The sequence below is a fragment of the Myxocyprinus asiaticus genome, chromosome 24 (genome assembly GCF_019703515.2).
Source record: "Myxocyprinus asiaticus isolate MX2 ecotype Aquarium Trade chromosome 24, UBuf_Myxa_2, whole genome shotgun sequence".
NCBI classification, from domain to species: Eukaryota; Metazoa; Chordata; class Actinopteri; order Cypriniformes; family Catostomidae; genus Myxocyprinus; species Myxocyprinus asiaticus.
This window is the reverse complement of record NC_059367.1, coordinates 32,711,908-32,730,987: the sequence shown is the minus strand read 5'-3', so window position 1 is coordinate 32,730,987 and position 19,080 is coordinate 32,711,908. Positions and strand designations below refer to the sequence as shown.

The following is a 19,080-nucleotide window of genomic DNA, read 5'->3' as shown; positions in this document are numbered from 1 at the left end:
TTTGAAGGCCAGGGTAGTACCTTGAACTCTTGTTCCTCAAACCATTCCCGAACAGTGTGTGCAGTGTGGTAGGGCACATTATCCTGCTGAAAGAAGCCACTGCCATCAGGGAATACCACTGCAAAGAAGGGGTGTACCTGGCCTGCAACGATGTTTAGGTAGGTGGCACTTGTCAAACTGAGGTCCACATCAATGGCCGGACCCAGGTTTTCCTAGAAGAACATTGCCCAGAGCATCACACTCCCCCACCGGCTTGTCATCTTCCCACAGTGCATCCTGGTGCCATAATTTCCTCAGGTAAATGGCGCATACTTATACGGCCGTCCACGTGATTTAAAAGAAAACCGGACTCGTCGGACCAGGTGGCCTTCATCCTCTGCTCCAAGGTCCAGTTCCGACACTTGCGTGCCCATTGTAGGCGCTTTCGACGGTAGACAGGGGTGCATTCTGACCGGTCTGCGGCTACGCAGCCCCATATGCAGCAGGGTGCGATGCACTGTGTGTTGTAACACATTCCTCCTGTAACCATCATTAAAATGTTCGGCAACAGTAGACCTTCTGTCGTTTTGGACCAGACGGGATAGCCTTCGTTACCCTCGCGCATCGATGAGCCTTGGGCGCTCAAAACCCTGTTGCTGGTTTGTGGTTTGTCCCTCCTCGGACCACTGTCAGTACGTACTCACCACTGCTAACCGGAAGCATCTCACAAGCCTTGCCGTTACAGAAATGCTCTGACCCAGTCTTCTGGACATAACAATTTGACCCTTGTGAAAGTCACTCAGGTCTTTACTTCTGCCCATTTCTCCTGCATTCAACACGTTGACGGTGAGAACTGATTGTTTGCTTACCATCTAATCTACCCAGACCTTGACATGTGGCCTTGTTAGGAGATGTTCAACATTATTTGCTTCACCTGTGAGTGGTCATAATGTTTTGGCTCATTAGTGTATACAGACGTGTGTGTGTGTGTGTGTGTTAATGTCTAGACAAAAAAAAAAAAAAAAAAAAAGCCGCTAAAAATAAATTCCAGGAGGACAAATATTACCCCTTAATAAAAAAGTTTACGTTCTGACACAGCACACCATCTACTGTAAATGGCACCAACTTGAAGATCACACTTCACATCCTTTTTACTTTTCCTTTTTTGCACTTTCTTGTGGGGATAGGGGCTGTCCCTAACAGGTAACATCTTTATTTAATTTTTTTTATCTGCAGACCCAAAAATATTTAAAGAAAAGAGGCACAGCGCCGGTGCAATAATATGTCCACGGTGGATATTGCGGCCCCTGATTGAATTTCCAGCAGAATGGGGAGATGGGGAAGGCTAAGTGTAATCTTCCATTCCTCCATCACGTTTCTAGGGGTTCAAGTATTGTGAAAAAGCTATAAGGCGCTATCTGCACAGGCGCTTTTAACCCTAAAGAGAGCCATCAAGCCATGAGAATCAATACAAGAAGCTGCCTGGCACTTAATCACAGCCAGCTGTGAAATGATAGAGAAATTGAAGAGGTGCAAAGATGCCATCAAAAATATAAAGATTAAAGACACTGAATAGAATGTCGCCCAGAAATTATGAAGATACATTTTATTTTTCATTTTCTTGCATAAGCCATTTTCCTGTGGAACACGAATGGTTTGGAAGATAGCTAGAAGTCAGTTTGACACAGTGCTTGACTAATAACCTAACCTTGTGGCAAAAAGTCTGGTCCAGACTGCAGCTTATTCTGGCCATTTATACTGGAAAAGCTATCTGACTGACATGTAAAGCAATTAATCATAGTTTGTATTGGTTTTACATGCCATTCAGGGGTGGTGTTATCTGAGATTATACCAAAATAAAAGGATGTGGTAAAAATTCATTTAAAAATGCTGTGTCAGTCTCTGCATATGATTGTACAAAAACAGTGAACTAAGCAGAAAATGTTTAAAAATAAATAATAAATATTAAATTAAATAATAAATTATAATAAACTCTTGGATATTACTAATGCTGTAAGTACTTTAAACAAGACTCTGAATATCTTTCTAGATTTTGTCACTAATCTGGCAAACACTGGCAAGTCTAGGGATGATTTTATCCTTAGAAGGGCTTGTTGTGTCAACCCATTTCCTTGTAAACACAACTTTGTTTCAAGTCAGACTGAAAAAATAACCCTGTGCCCTACATCAAGGAACTTACTCAAAAACAGCCAATCAGATTAGCGCTTACTAGATCAAGAAAGTGTTTTCCAGTTTTGTGTGCATTATGCATCCGACAGCTGGACTGTGAGCAGTGCGTTGGCATGCCATGTTACACACAGTCTAGAACAGACGCAATCTGTGCGTCGCGTCAAAAGCAAAAAAAACCCATTAAAATCAATGATGCTGTCTACAGTGGAGGTGTCCGTTGCCAACAGTAAATTGGTGTCCCGTTCCATTTTTCGCTGCACACGCTGGTGCTACTACTGCTAACAACACATATAAATGGTTTAGAACGTTCGTGCTGGCGTGTCCAGCGGAGACAGCCTAAAGCCGCTGTGTCACGTCAGGGCATCAGGCTTAGACTACTAATAGCCAAATTAAACACACTGCAACATTCATCATATGGATAATTAGCTTGCTTTAGTTTTCCATACATTTTTGTCATTTAAATTTTGATTATGCATCTTGAATGTGTCTTAAAGCTTTTATCAGTTCTGCTCTGAGAGGGACACTTACATGCTAATCTGGAAGATTATCCATAAACTAAACTGCAGGACATTTATCCGTCCTTTATGATGCAAAATATCTTGGCACCATCTTTTTGGGGGAAAACAGCTTTTCATGTCCTTAGGGCAATCACAATACGATTTAATGTGACTGCAACAACAACTAAACACAGTTTGGTCTTGGATAATGTCATGTCTCTGCGGCATTGTGCTGACACACTTTCATAGTCAAGTCTCCAAACTCTCTCCAACTCACCCCAGGTCTCCAGTGTCCCCATCCTCTCATGAAATGCAAATGCCTCTTGATAGCATGTAGGACCCTTTAAAATAAAGCCTCAATGCTCTGTCCCCACCTCTGGGGAACCTCTAGGAAATTGGATGACAAGAAATGTGACAAATGTCTCTGGAAAGTTCCCTCCTCTGGCACTATTCTATTTGAATAAATCCCTTTTAATGGAGTCTACTGCCAGCTCTCTTTTGTCGTGGGCTGTTGGATGACAGCGGAAGCTGGAAGTTGATTCGAGAGTCTGATTTTTCAGTTTTGTAGACACACACTTGTGTGCACACACACCACCTGTGGAAATAGATTTGTGTGGACTCTGGTAGAGGGGACAGACCTAAAACCTGACTGAGGCTTATTGTCTGCTGGGAATTTTAATTATATCGCTCTCTCCAAAAAAATGTTAAAGGCTAATGTTGTTTTCCAAGAAAGAAAATCGCCCACTGCTTGACTCTGCAAAAGGGAAAAGTTAAACCAGAATATTTGAAGTTACAGTTGTTCTCTGTTTTTTTTATTTGTATTTTTATAATTCAGCTCTGAAGCTAGAAAAGGTCATGTTTTATTTACTTGTGTGATATAGTGGATGGCCATGTCATTAGGCTCATTTAAGACATATTGTAGTATTTGTTTATTATTTTGCCCCTCATCTCTTAACCCTTATGTTCTTACTGGTTAAGAAGACTCGCATCAGAGTTTCAGTTCCCATCTGAACACAAGCATCATGCACCGCTTCGACATCCATGTGAAAAGCGTGGCAGATAGCATCGCAGAAAGTGATTTTATGAGGTTTCTAGTTGGCAAGAAAATGGAGTAACAGTTAAAATAGTGAAAGCATTCAAAAGAGGTCAAATATATTTGAGATTAGTACAGAAAGTTATGTTTTGAGAACACTGGCAACACTGATGTAAAGATACATCATGCAAATTTGTCTGGTAATCATCTGCTTCCCGTGAAAAGGTCAGCGGCAAATGAGGTCAAACCTTGAATTGTTCAAACTTTGAGTGAATTATTACACTGCTTGACTTTAGGGGTGGGCGGTAAGACCAAAATTGTGTGTGACAGTAGGAGTTATTTTATATCACAGTAACGGTATATATCACAGTACAGTTAGATTTGCTGTAGATTCAATGAAATTTCTTTATAAATATTAAATAACCATGTGCACTGGGGAATATTGATGCAAGTCATGTGAAAGGGCCTTTGGATTCAAATGCATATCAATATCCAACTATATAGGTAAAGACAAACTTAGATGTTTTCTTGACAAAGCCTTGTATGAATGTTTTAAAAGCTTGAAATTTGAATGTTATCCAGCCCTCACAGTCAGACTAAAAATCAGACAGATAGGACTTTTTGGGCAAATATGATTGTCCACTGGGAAAACTGTGAGATGTGTCAGTTTGAATAAGTCAGAACACACTGAAGGTCTATGCCGAGTTGGGTGGATGTACAGTGGCAAGAAAAATATGTGAACCCTTTGGAATTAGCTGGTTTTCTGCATTAATTGGTCATAAAATTTTGATCTCATCTTCATCAAATCGTAAATATAGGCAAACACAATGTGCTTAAGCTGACAACACACAAACCATTATAATCTTTCATGTCTTTATTGAACACATCCCATTAAACATTCACCATGCCTGTGGAAAAAGTAAGTGATTTAATAACTGGTCGATCCTCATTTGGCAGCAAAAACCTCAACCAAGCGTTTCCGGTAGCTGCCGATTAGACCTGCACAACGTTCAGAAGGAATTTTGGACCATGCTTCAGCTCAGCCAAATTCTTACGCCTGATACACATATTCCGTGAGAGAGGCGTGAGCAGCGTGCTTTCATTTCGGCGCCCATGTTAACAGAATACACTCTTCACATTGCAAGCGTGAGTCATGAGGTGATGCATCCCAGAAGTGTCCCAGACGCGGCAGTGAGCGGATAGTTTTGGCATCGAGCCTATTTTTGCCACACGGCTCACGCTGAACTCAGTGGCTCTGGGTGCAGTAGGAAACTAAAATAATCAGGAGATTATAGAAAAGATGCAAAAGCAAATAAACAATATTTAAACCAAACCTACTATACACTACAATTTATAGGTCTGCATACAGACAAACACAAAATAACTAAATAAATGAAATAATTTTTAAATTAAATTGCAGGACTTTTGCTGTACATATAGAGAGATTATTTAGAAGAGACAGACCACTGGTATTAAAATGAATAAGAGAAATTGGAACAGATGTAGAAAGGAAGTCTCACTTTACAGGTAAAAGAGCCAATCACCTTTTAGATACAGACATCGCCTGTCAATCAGCTCGAGAATCCGCACATTAGCTAAACCAGCCTGAAAAAAGTATTTTTTATTTTTTATTTTTTATTTTTTTTGTGATTTGAGCTAAAGAAGCACAATTTATGATACTATTTTTGTCAGATTTTACTCCTGATTTTAAATATGTTCTTTGGTTGTAATCTTGACCAACCATTTTCGAAATTTCAGTCTTTCCCCATTTAAGTAGATAGGAGCTGTATGATAGGAGCTTTCGAGATCGTTCCAAAGATGACTGCTGAGAGGACTGTTTTTGCCTTGAAAGGGACTTTGATATATTAACCAATCACGACCACGTACGCTGATAAACAGGTGCATGTTACTGCCCACCGTTGCCGTAGTAACTTAGAAAAGAGATGTGGCCAATGTGAAAACCAAAACACAATGCGATACTCACGCCTTGCTCACGCCCCGCTCGCGAGTATGTGTTAGGATGTCTGATGCGAACGGCTCTCTTGAGGTCATTCCACAGCATCTTTTTTGGGTTAAGGTCTGAGCTCTGACTGGGCCACTCTAAAAGGTGGATTTTGTTTTTTTGAAGTAATTCTGTAGTGGATTAACTTCAATGTTTAGGGTCATTGTTCCTTGATAATGGCAAGCGATTCAGGCCCCGAAGCAGCAAAGCAGCCCAAAATCATGACGCTCTCTCCACCATACTTCACTGTTGTGATGATGTTTTCATGTTGGTATGTGGTGCCCTTTTTACACCATACATAGTGCATCGTGTTCTTCCCAAACTATTTAACTTTAGTTTCATCAGTCCGTGAAATGTTTTCTCAGTTGCGTTGTGGAGTGTCAAGTTGGTCTTTGGCAAACTTCAGAAGTGCAGCAATGTTTTTGATGGAAAGCAGCGGCTTCCTTAGGACACCATTTCTGTTTAATGTTTTCCGAATAGTAGATTTATTAACAGAGATGTTAACCATGTCCAGTGATTCCTTCAGTTCTTTAGCTGTAAATCTAGGGTTCTTTTTTGCCTCATTAAGCATTCTGCGGTTTGCCCTTTGAATCATCTTGGCTGGACGGCCACTTCTAGGGAGAGTAGCCACAGTACTAAATCATCTCCATTTACAGACAGTTTATCTAACTGTGGACAGAATATCTAAGCTCTTCGAGATAACTTTGTAACCCTTTCCATCTTTATGCAAAGCAAAAATTCTTGGTTGTAGGTTTTCTGAGATCTCTTTTTTGCAAAGCATGGTCCACATCAGCAGATGCTTCTTGTGAAAAGCACACTCAAAATGTTTGAGTGCTTTTTATAAGTCAAAGTAGCTCTAACCCACACCTCCAATCTCCTTTCATTAATTGGATGCCAGGTTTGCCAACTCCTGACTCTATTTAGCTGTCATTAGCCTAGGGGTTCACATGCTTTTTCCAACCTACACTGTGAGTGTATGAATGATGTATTCAATATGTACAAGAACAATATAATAATTTTTAACTTAGATGAAAATCAAACCAGATTTGAAGGCACATTTATACATAAAAGCAGGTAATTCCAAAGGGTTCACATGCTTTTTCTTGCCATCATAGCTCGAAAGCACTAAGAGTTATTACACTCAAAATTTTGAATGGAAGCCAAAAGGAATTTTGGCCGGTTTGAACATATTTGATGTGAAAACTGTTAATACAATCAGTCTAAAAAGATATAGCACAATAAGTCAGAACAGTCTGAAGGTCTGTAAAGAATTTGGTGAATGTAGAGTCATACATTTTGAACTCAGTTCAACAAGTTCGTAGAATAACTGTATGTTGGCTTTTTTACGTTTTCTTTTTCTTGAGCTCATAAAATATTATATTCTCTATTGATTTTTAACACTGTCGTGCAAGGACACAGACAGCCTCCCTGAAACAAACAGCACTTAGAAAAGATCACCTGTACCTTCAGACAGTCGCAAACACTGTAATACAGCAGCCACGTTTCTCCATCTCTCCTTCACCACTCTTTTTCTCTCTGCCCCTCTCGTTCTCCACACCTGCCTCCACATTTCCTAATGATATGTGTTCATTTAGAGCAGGATCTAGTGAAGGCATTAGTGTGGGATTGCGGGATGGGATTAGACACTATCTGCCATTTTCTCCTTTGCTCTTCTTTCTTGCTGATTTACCCTTGCGCTCGATCTCTCTCTCTCTCTCTCTCTCTCTCCCCCCCTCCCTCCCTCCCTCCCTCCCTCTCCCCTTCTCTCTCTCTATCTCTCCCCCCCTCCCTCCCTCCCTCTCCCCTTCTCTCTCTCTATCTATCCATCTATCAGCGAGGAGATTCATGGCCTAACCAGGCTCAGTAAACGAGTCTGACAGTTGTGCCCACAAGCCATAATTTTAAAAATGACATGTTTGAGGTGCCATGAAATTATCAATGTCAGCCAGTAGGCAGCCAGCACTCAGGGTCAAAGAAAGTGATTTGATCTTCTCTTCTTCTATGCATTTTCTACTTCCTCTATCTCTCCTTTACTATTTCATCTTTTTTTTTCTCCTCCTCAGCCCCCTCACTTTCACTCCTTTTCATCTTTCTCTCTCAGTAAATATTTAGGGATGAGTGCTGATTTTGGCAGTTGAGTAGGTGTGTCTGAGTCACTCTGCTAGACCTTCAGCTGAGTGCTACGGGTGAATGGACACACATTCATTCACCTACTTACTTTCAGATGTTGTTTTAGTCATTTAATCCCACTTTTTGGCTGATGTTTTTGATTAGGTTTTTTCGTCGGCTTTGTAGGGTGGTGTTGCTGTTTGTGTTTGGGTCTCCACAAGCTTAGTAAAACCTGAAATTACTTACATTCTGGGAACTAGCCAACTCACAGAAAACCGCTTAATAAACATACTAAATAAAGAATTAAAGGGATAGTTTACCCAAACATTTAAATTCTGTCATTATTTATTCATCCTATATTGTTCCAAACCCATATGATTTTCTTCCAAATGTAAGTCGGTCACCATTCTCTTTCATTGCATCTTTTTTCATAAACAAAAGTAGTGGTTCCCACTAAGTAAATAAAGCCATAATACAATTATTATCACAACTTACTGAATCTGTTGATCACAATTACTTTACATGCCTTTGTTTTCTAAATTAACTTTATTGTTTCTCAGTATTATTCCATCATTACTATTAATTTATTTGTTTTGTATTATTTATTTTTTTCTGCAATGCTTTGTCAATATGTAATTATGTTTGTCATGCCAGTAAAGCAATTTGAATTTGAGTTTGAATAGAAAGCGATCTCCTTTTGTATAACGTGGAAGAAAGTCATATGACTTTTAAACAACATAAAACTGATAAATTGATTATTAAATTACAGAATATTTTGTTTTTGGGTGAACTATTCCTCTAAAAATGTTAAAAGATTTGTGTAAGTGTTTAGGGATAATTGGCATGTTATTTGCATGCAGCAAGCCTGTTACAAATGTAATAGCTGTTGAACATATCATTTTTCAACCATGACTTTTCTGCAACACCATGTTTTCTGCTTACTCAGGGTGTTTTTGTATAGCGTAGAGCACCTTGGACGGCTTTGAGGATCTGATCATGTATTCTAAGCACATTTGGGACTTTGATCACTGATTTCTGCATCTGCTTGTCTTTGTAGGTCTGGAGTTTGCCTACTCCGCAGCCCCGCGGTCCATGCAGAGCGCTATAATGGGCCTGTTCTTCTTTTTCTCTGGCATCGGCTCCTTTGTGGGATCTGGACTTCTTGCTATCGTCTCTCTGAAAGCCATCGGCTGGATGTCCTCACATAAAGACTTCGGTAAGACTTTGGTGCGAGTGTTTGAAGGCAGAATAAGTATGCAGCATTTGAGAGTTTGAACCAGTAACCAGCACTGTGAATACGATATAAAAGTTAAAACTAGCGAAATTTTCAAAACTATAATTATCCGATGGTGATGGAAGGCAGATATTTTTTCACATTTTTCTGAAAAAAGAAACATTTTTGTGGAATAAATTTTAAACATGGTTAAATGTGTTGAGCTGAGAGTACACTCTTATTATTAGCTGAAAGCATAATCAAATTAGCCCAAATTGTCCCTTGTCAGTGTTAAGTTCATTATGGCATTAAAAGTGCTAACAACTCAAAATACACACACACCTTTAAAAACATTGCAATTAAACCAAGACAGCAGCTTAGATCTCGAAGAAAAACTTTTTTGATGCCATCTGCTGAATTATTAATTAAGGTGAATGGTGTTAAAATATCCCCAAAATCAATAATTTTTATGTTCCATCTTGATGAAAGAAATCAATGATGAAAGATGGTCCTGATAAGCATTCTGTTTTAATGCGATTATTGTAATTATGCTAAGAGATCACAAATTTCAAGCTGTCGTTTGTGTCAGAGGTGAGCACATGTGCTTGATGGATGATGTATGCGTCACATGTGCGTATGCACACTCTAACTAAACCCAAGAGGTGAGTGCCCATTTAGCCACTGTGTGTGTGTGTGTGTGTGTGTGTGTGTGTGTGTGTGTGTGTTTGTGTGTGTGCGTGCATGCACATATTTGTGTTTGTGTACCCTTTCAAATAAAAAAAAAATGTGTCGTTTTTGTAGGAAATTAGTGACTTTGCATATCTCCAACAATAATACAGTTGAAATTCAAATTCAGTTTTTCACAAGTCCTGACATTTAATTGTAGAAAATATTCCCTGTCTTAGGTCAGTTAGGATCACTACTTTATTTTAAGAATGTGAAATGTCAGAATAATAGTAGAGAGAATTATTTATTTCAGCTTTTATTTCTTTCATCACATTCCCAGTGGGTAAGATGTTTACATACACGTTGTTAGTATTTGGTAGCATTGCCTTTCAATTGTTTAACTTTGGGTCAAACTTCTCACAATAAGTTGCTGGAATTTTGGCCCATTCCTCCAGACATAACTGGTGTAACTGTGTCAGGTTTGTAGGCCTCCTTGATCACACACACTTTTTCAGTTCTGCCCACAAATTTTCTATCAGATTGAGGTCAGGGCTTTGTGATGGCCACTCCAGTACCTTGACTTTGTTGTCCTTGAGCCATTTTACCACAACTTTGGAGGTATGCTTGGGGTCATTGTCCATTTTGAAGACCATTTACAACTGAGCTTTAACTTCATGGCTGATGTCTTGAGATGTTGCTTCAATATATCCACATCATTTTCATTCCTCATGATGCCATCTATTTTGTGAAGTGCATCAGTCCCTGCTGCAGCAAAGCACCCCCACAACATGATGCTGCCAGCCCCATGCTTCACACTTGGGATGGTGTTCTTCGGCTTTCAAGCCTCACCATTTTTCCTCCAAACATAATGATGGTCATTATGGCCGAAAAGTTTTTGTTTCATCAGACCAGAGGAAATTTCTCTAAAAAGTAAGATCTTTGTCCCCATGTGCACTTGCAAACTGTAATCTGTCTTTTTTATGACAGTTTTGGAACATTGGCCTCTTTCTTGCTTCCTCTTCCAGCCTCTCAGGTTATGTCGATATAGGACTCGTTTTACTGTGGATTTAGATACTTGTCTACCTGTTTCCTCCAGCATCTTCACATGGTCCTTTGCTGTTGTTCTGGGATTAATTTGCACTTTTTGCTCCAAACTACGTTCATCTATAGGAGACAGAATATGTCTCCTTCCTGAGCTGTATGATGGCTGCGTGGTCCCATGGTGTTTAAACTTGCATACTGTTGTATGATGTCAAGCAAAGAGGCATTGAGTTTGAAGGTAGGCCTTAAAATACATCCACAGGTACACCTCCAATTAGCCAGAAGCTAATTGCCTAAAGGCTTGACATCATTTTCTGGAATTTTCCAAGCTGCTTAAAGGTACAGTTAACTTAGTGTATGTAAACTTCTGACCCACTGCAATTGTGATATAGTCTATTAAAAGTGAAACAATCTGTCTTTAAACAGTTGTTGGAAAAATTACTTGTGTCATGCACAAATTAGATGTCCTAAACGACTTGCCAATCTATAGTTTGCTAATATGAAATCTGTGGAGTGGTTAAAAATTTAATTTTAATGACTTCAACCTAAGTGTATGTAAACTTCTGACTTCAACTCTATGTAGGAAATTGTATAATGGAATTAGCCGCATTCGACCACCATTATAAGATGGATAAATGACAAATTATCAGATTATAAATCTGTATAAAAGATTCTCCACCATTAATATGTAAAACAACAGGCTTGGTGTATCCGCTCACAGTTTATATGTAAGGAATTATCTTAAGGAATTATGATTAATTCACTTATTGAAAGAATTAAGGTATACGTGTGATCACTGGGCCACGCTGAGTTGATATGATGCATCTGTTAACTCTTTAGAGTAATACTATTCTCATGTCTTATTGAAAATAATATCACAAATATGTTTAGATATGGTCCGAGCTCGGAGCATAGACCTTTAAAAAAATAAAGTGACAAGATTATTTTTTCAAAATATACCACAGTCAAATTATCCTTGTATACAAACAAGACTTAATTGCTAATCTAAAACATCAAACTAACGAACTAACTAACTAACTAACACACAGACAAACATGAAAAATAGGTGGTGAGTGAACTGTAAAGAAGGTGAATGGAAAATCTGTAACAGAGAGAATTTAACTTTATGAAGTCTTGAGCCATCGATACTTCATTTAGGATACCTCGATTTGCAATTGGGTTACTCAAATTATATTAAGGAGACACCAGCACTTTCAGTGAAAGTTTGGAGATATACTTGCATTTCCTTGAGTTGCTTTGGTTCTTTGTAGAAAGTTCTGGTTGTTCCATCGATGTTTTGGACCTCTGGTAAGATCATGGATTGGAATGATGAGGCAGGGCTTTGAAGCGAGGCCTCCCACAAGGGTGACTCACGACTCCCATCACATGTGTGAGTCGTAGCGAAGAGAAGAGCTTTCTCTGAACTTTACGTTCCAATCTTTCCTGGACTCTACATTGTGCGGATCCTGGGCGTAGAAAGGCTAAGAGCCACGAGGAAGAGGCAGGAGCGCACAGAAAAGAGGAAGAGAAGACTGAAGTTCGTCCTAGGAGGGGAGGTTTTGTTGAGCTGAGGTTGGCCGCATCCCAAAGGTGCCTTGAGCCAATCGGAGGTGTCTTTTCAGATACCAGGTGATCATCTCTCTGTCCCTCCTTCTGAAGGTGATTAATGAGTCTTTGTTCTTAAGGTTTCTGTTTCCCACTCAAAATTGTTTGCAATGTTTAATCATGAACTTTTATATAATGAAATCGCTAATAAAAATACCCTTCATTAGCATTCGAGACATGCAAAAAGGAAACTCAGCGATAGTAAACATGATATACCTTCATGAATATTCAACGTGCAAGTTACAATACATGAAAATACCTGATTAAAAATCATAGTGGTTAATTCATTGGTTTTACTACATGGATAATTCATTACACATTATGAAAAACAAAACTGTCAGGGTATATTGTCAGGTTAAACCTTGAATGAGAGTTCTAGGCACTTTGGCAGATTATGTACAGGATAAAATTACAGTAAAGTAAGTGTTGCAAAAGTTCCTGGATTAAGATGAGATGTACTGATATGTGTATACACTTGAAAAGTAAATTTTGCACATTTGAAGTTATGAGCAGAGCATTCGTTTTCTGTCCTACTAAATAGCTAAACAGTTCATAGCCAGTGCGTGTCTGTTCAATCTCTGTCTTGAACAATGAGGATAGTCATATAATTTTAAGTGTGCATGTTGCTCTGATTGAATTAATGGAACAAAGGAGCTTCTTGGATTTCCAAGAGTAAATCAGAGTAACAGCAGAATCGGTTTGTAAATCTGCCACTGCTTAGGTGATGAATAGCATAGTGATTTCCATTCAGATGCAGTTCAATGGTCCAGATGTACTCCTACCTATTCTGTGTTTCAGAGGTAAATGAACAGTTTACCCACAAACTGCTTAGTGCCCATTAATACAGCAGACCCAGACATGTGTGAGGGATTTCTGCCAATGTCAGCAGAGAGAGTGTGTGCTTGTACATGTAAATCTGTCCCTTCTTGCTTGATTTGTTTGGTAAGCATCATTGGGATATTAGAGTGAGCCTTAATATGAATTATATCACATATTCCAATTCTTTTTTCCTATTTGTCACTTTTATTGTTAAGGACATCAGAGAAATGACAGGAAATAATGGGGAGAAGAGAGGACAACAGGATTCGAAGAGACTCTAACTTAAATCCCGCATGAGCTCTAAGAGTTCAGCATTTTAGAGCATATCCACTATAGGCTAAAGCTCCAACATAATCCCCTTCTTGCTAACTATTTTCCTACCACCTCATCTAAGTGAAGAAATATAAATGGGATCAGGATATGACACAAGTTGGACTTGAACCTTCATTGCCTGCATGACCACCATAACTCAGCATGTCAGAGCGTATGTGCTAAACACTAGGCCACAGCTCCAACATAATCCTCTTCTTGCCATCTATTTTCTTAACTCCTCATCTAAGTAAAGAAAAATGAACGGGATGAAGATATGACACAAGTTGGATTTGAACCATTCATTGCCTACATGACTACCACAGCTCAACATGTCAGAGCATGTGTGCTAAACACTAGGCCACGGCTCCAACATAATCAGCTACTTGCTATCTATTTTCTTACCTCCTCATCTAAGTGAAGAAAAATGAACGGGATCAAGATATGACACAAGTTGGACTTGAACCATTCATTGCCTACATGACCACCACAGCTCAACATGTCAGAGCATGTGTGTTAAACACTAGGCCACGGCTTCAACATAATCCTATTCTTTATATCTATTTTCTCTCCTCTTCATCTCGGTAAAGAAGAAAAGTGAAAAAGACACATGCAGATTATCACACACTTGTGGAATTCAAATTAGATGCCCATGTGTCTTCTGATGATTTTGTGGCTGAACAACAGGAATTAAACAGGATTGGTTTGGATTCTTGTTGTTTATTTTTTGGCCACCAGCATAATGTTGTTCTTTATCTCTGCTGGTTACACCATTACTGTTCTCTCTCCTTGTTTCCTGTGGTGTGGTATGGGAACACTGTAGGTCCTGTAGAGAGAGCGAGAATTGTGAAGTGTCGAGCTGAGAACTTTTAAAGTATATGTACACACAGAAACCATCCAAGCCAGTGGCATGCCTGCGGATACATATACAGACTCCAGCTAATGTGGGATCAGATGCCCAGGTATTAATCACTAGCTGGAGGGCCTGATTACACATCATTCAGCTCAATAACACGCCCTCTCTTACCTATTTTCACAGATTTGATCATCCTCCCAGGATAATGTTTAGCAAATCAAACTTACCTTTTAGGTTGCATGTAGGGATGAGTTTGGCATGCTGTCTCACTTTTAAAATCCAACAAAACTTGTCAAAGTCTCTTTGAAGCTGGAGGCCATCGGCCCACAGGGCTAGCAGCTAAAGTTTGCACAACATCATGAATCAGAGCCGATCACTTATCAGCACAGAAACAGCAGAGAGCTTCCATTGTCCCTGGAGGCTAGCAGCTATAAATCTGCAACCCGCCGTGCATCTATGCTAATGCTTGGCTGCATTTAGCATGCTAATGGAAAAAGAAAAGCTCATAGAGTCTTGAACCATTAGGACTGAATTCGCTTAACAGTTGTGCTACTTTTGAACGCAGCATTTTAATGCAAAAATATGCATTCACTTATTCACGTACGACCCACAATCCAGTTTAACCAGTCGAAAAAATGTCTGAAATAGCCCTGTGCCATGAGTATTAAAAATAAGTCATTGTCATTCTTTTCAGGGAAAACATGCCTCCTTTCTATGTAAATTAGGCTGCTTATACAGTAGATTACACTTTGTTCACAAAGCTTAACAGTATTTGCCTGGTGCGTAATTGTTGCTTATTAATGAACTATTACCACTAGTGGAAAGCAGGCAGAGTTTAATTTAAAAGAGATGTTTGTGTACATTTTCCAGTGACCATGGCAGCAGTAATTAATCAAATTATGATTTAATAATGAAGTCAGGACATATATCCAAATATATCAACAAAAAATATTTTTGCGCCAAATGCGGAAAAATACCTGACTGCATTTTAAAGCTCATATTGAGGTGCCTGGATCACAGTGGTGGAGTGAGGCTGTATAGTCCCAGCAAAGTATGCCAGATAGCAGTAGTCTGCTGCACAAAATGCATACAACACCGATTTTTTTGGGCATATTCGTGACATTATCTGATTTATATAATACCTTTTGTGAATCGTGTAATAAAATCCACAGACATTTCTTGCAAATAAACAATGTTAACATCAGGCATAATTTATGTTCTGGTGTTACCTTCCACTAGCTTGGATCTCCTCAATCTGTTTTATTTGGGAACACAAGGGTAACAGAAGTCCTATCTATAAAAGTATTTTTCCTTTACTTTAAGTGGAAAAATGTTGCACAAGATGTTGTGTGTCTTGTAAATGTGCCCTTAATAACAAACTTCCTTTTGTTCTGCTTCCCAGAACTTTTATCAGTTTCCCCCAACTTGTGATGTAGTCTTTGATAAGTGCTTTCAGAGACATTTTCCCTTGTCTTTTATTTTTTCTGCGGGACTGAAAGGGTCACTGGGCTCTTTTGGCTCGCAGTGTTGGTAAAATAATCTTTTTTCTGCCCTCACAGGGAGCTCCTCCGTTTTTCTTTTTCAAAGAGGTGAGCTTGAATGTGCAGTCTGTTTGATCTGAGGTCAGCGTAAAAACATGCAAAGAACCAGAAGGCCGAAGACATGACCCACACTTCCTGATGTAGAATCAGTATCTGCCACTTACAGAAATGTCAGTGTTTTAATCAAGGGCATGTTCACTGAATACGACAAAAGAAAATAAAGGTGTCTTTCAAAGGAGTGCCTACCAAGGCATATAGGTGAAAACAAAGGGATGATAGCGAGACAAAAGAATGGAAATGTTTCTAGTATAGAAGTCTTCGTGACAACCCTCCTGAACCTTGCCTCGAGTCATTGAATAAGTTCTTATTGTTAAATGTAAAATTTTTAGTACGGGGCCTGGGTAGCTCAGCGAGTATTGACATTGACTACCACCCCTGGAGTCGCGAGTTCAAATCTAGGGTGTGATGAGTGACTCCAGCCAGGTCTCCTAAGCAACCGAAATTGGCCCGGTTGCTAGAGAGGGTAGAGTCACATAGGGTAACCTCCTTGTGGTCACGATTAAGTGGTTACCAAATGCTGTGATGCCACATCTCCGCTGCATTCAAATTCTGTGAAAAGATGAAATACTAAAATACAGTATGTGCTGTAGGGGGTGATAGCTTGGTCCCCAATATGGGTAATGTGTAATACTGTAACTACTCAAAAGTCAGGATTTCAATAAAATGACAGAGTTTACTGAAGATAGAGTGTTTTCCATTCTCCACATTTCCAATGGCTTCAATCAGAAAGACAGTTTACAGATGATTTCAGAGAGCGAACTAACTTAAAGCACAGAAAAAAAGGATTTATAGGCATATGCAAAATGTAATTGTAACAGGTTTTTCTAAGACCCTGATAGGTTACAATATGAAAACACATTCTAGATCCTCCAAGCAAACAATAATTAGGTATTCATTACATTAATCAAGTTCTCATCACGGGTCTAGTAGACTTGCATGCAGGTGTCAGAGGTTAGCTATTAGTTATGACTTCGCTTTACGAAGTCCCAAATATTTCGCTACTCTAGAGTCACATGTTAAAAATTTACTATAAACATGTCTACAACCAGATCATTTAGACAGGGTAGCTTGTGTATTATCTTCGCCACAGCCTTTCCGTGGCCTTGGTTGGAATGCAGGTCTCACCATCTGCGAAAACACTAGGGACAGGAACAAAAGTCCAATACAAAAGCTACTATAAGGAATATTTAAGCTACACAAGAGTTGTAAAATACATGAATCAAAGATTAGTGATTAGAAATGGTTATATATATATATATATATATATATATATATATATATATATATATATATATATATATTTATCTCAATGGTTGCCTTTATGAACCAAAAGAAGAAAATAACAACAATAAGAAAACAAAAATAGTATCAGAGCAAAAATCATATAATCTTTCTATCTATTATGATATTACGTAATAAAGAGTGAAAGGAATTAAGGATGATAGAAAGAGTTGAACATGTTAACAATAATGTATCAGGGGTTTTCCTATGAAAGTAATCTAGTCACTGAACATTATAACCTAGGCATGGCCTTTCTTTTATCAACAAGGCACACAGGACACACACAGACTTAAATGTCTCACACTGCTTGTATGAATGCATTATAAAAAGGCATATAATATATGCACAATTATTAAAAGGGTGGGGATCTAAAATCAAACCCTTCAGTACTAGTATCACTTTGGTTCTCTGTAAATTCTGCATCAGAGCTGCCTTAAGCTTTGCCTCTGTCATGACAGTCAGTGATTGTCTAGTTTTCTGTGAGCATACCAAAGTAGGGTGACCAGATTCCTGCTTGTGGAAAACGGGACAGCCCCCTCCCAGCAAAAATGAAATTGACGTGTCCTTACCTAGGCGCAGATCAATGCGAATTAGAGGGTGCATCAGCATCTGTAACTGTTGTCACCTTGTACTTTTCGCTGGCAGCGATTTTTCTCAGTGTGTGCTTGTCTTTCAAGAATTTATCGTAAAATACAGAGCAGTCCAGTCCAAAATTAATACTTACAAAAAGCATTGCCTTCAAGACTGTTACACTGAGTCGAGATTTATCTGGTGTCCATGCTGCGTTCATTAATGAGAACACACCCTCCACACATGCAGATGTCCCAGGCAAGTATAAAACAAACTCCATGACCTTGGCTAAGACTCCGAAGTTGATGGTCTTGCTCTCCAGCTCACGAAAAACGTCTGCCCATCTCTCAGACACGGCTGTCTTGTTCATGTTCCACTCAGTGATGCAACGACTGACAATGTTTTTCGTGCAAGCCCACTCATCAAAGAGCATGGCTTCATCAATCAAACTGAGAGCGGGGATTCTGGAGTAGAAGTGTTCGAGGCTGCTCTGAATGTCTTTCCACTCTAGGATGTCTCTCAGTAGGGCCCACTCAAGTTTTTCTGTGTTACCTCCAATTTTGGAGGTAATCCACAGATGCTGAATAAAAGATTCTCACTGCAAAAAATAAATCATCCGCTCGCATGTCACCAGCTTCAACCAGGGCATCCAACTGCTTTTTAATGTCGGATGGTATGAATGATTCTTTTCTCAGGTCATGAATGTGCAAAGCTATGGCCGTGCACAACAGAATGATAAGCAAAAAGTCCTTCACTTGCGTGCACCTTGTCAGATTCTGAACTTTGCTTCACAAAAATAATCGCTAACACTTGGTGTGGTGCACACTTTTAGCAGCATCCACATGCTTTTTTGTATGAACATGCTGCGCGAGGTCGGTGCAGCCTCCATGGGCGATGGAAAAGTGAACTCCACAAATCTCACACCTCACTTTACTAGACTCTGTCTGTGACTCTTTTTTTTTAGAAAGTGAATCTCTTTTTGAAGATCCTCATTAAATGTACATGCACGCTTCTTTGACATTATTCCAGTCGCAATTTCATCTGTGTGCTCTTTCAAACTGACTCTTCAATCAGTTCACTAACTGGATGTCTATTGATAGGGGATTGTGATTGGATAGTTTAATCCAGTCATGTACTTTAAATAACACGGTGTGATTTTATTGGTTTTACAAGCCGTATCCTTGGCTACCTTTGATTAGAATACTCACGTGACTGAGAAAACCGCATAGGCAATAGAGAAATTTTAGGAGAGGGGAAATACGGGACAAAACACAATTTTTTTCAGAGTAAGTCGGGACACTAGAAAAAG

The 19,080-nt window shown here is 39.2% G+C and overlaps 1 protein-coding gene across 1 annotated transcript in view; it reads left to right on the top strand.

The window, feature by feature from the left end:
- Nucleotides 1-19,080, top strand: part of LOC127415094 (solute carrier family 15 member 4-like) — a 91,428-nt gene that overhangs the window by 51,905 nt on the left and 20,443 nt on the right. Inside the window, exon 8 of the mRNA XM_051653645.1 lies at nucleotides 8,868-9,026. Coding sequence (XP_051509605.1) covers nucleotides 8,868-9,026 — 159 coding nt within the window. The remainder of the gene's footprint in view (nucleotides 1-8,867; nucleotides 9,027-19,080) is intronic.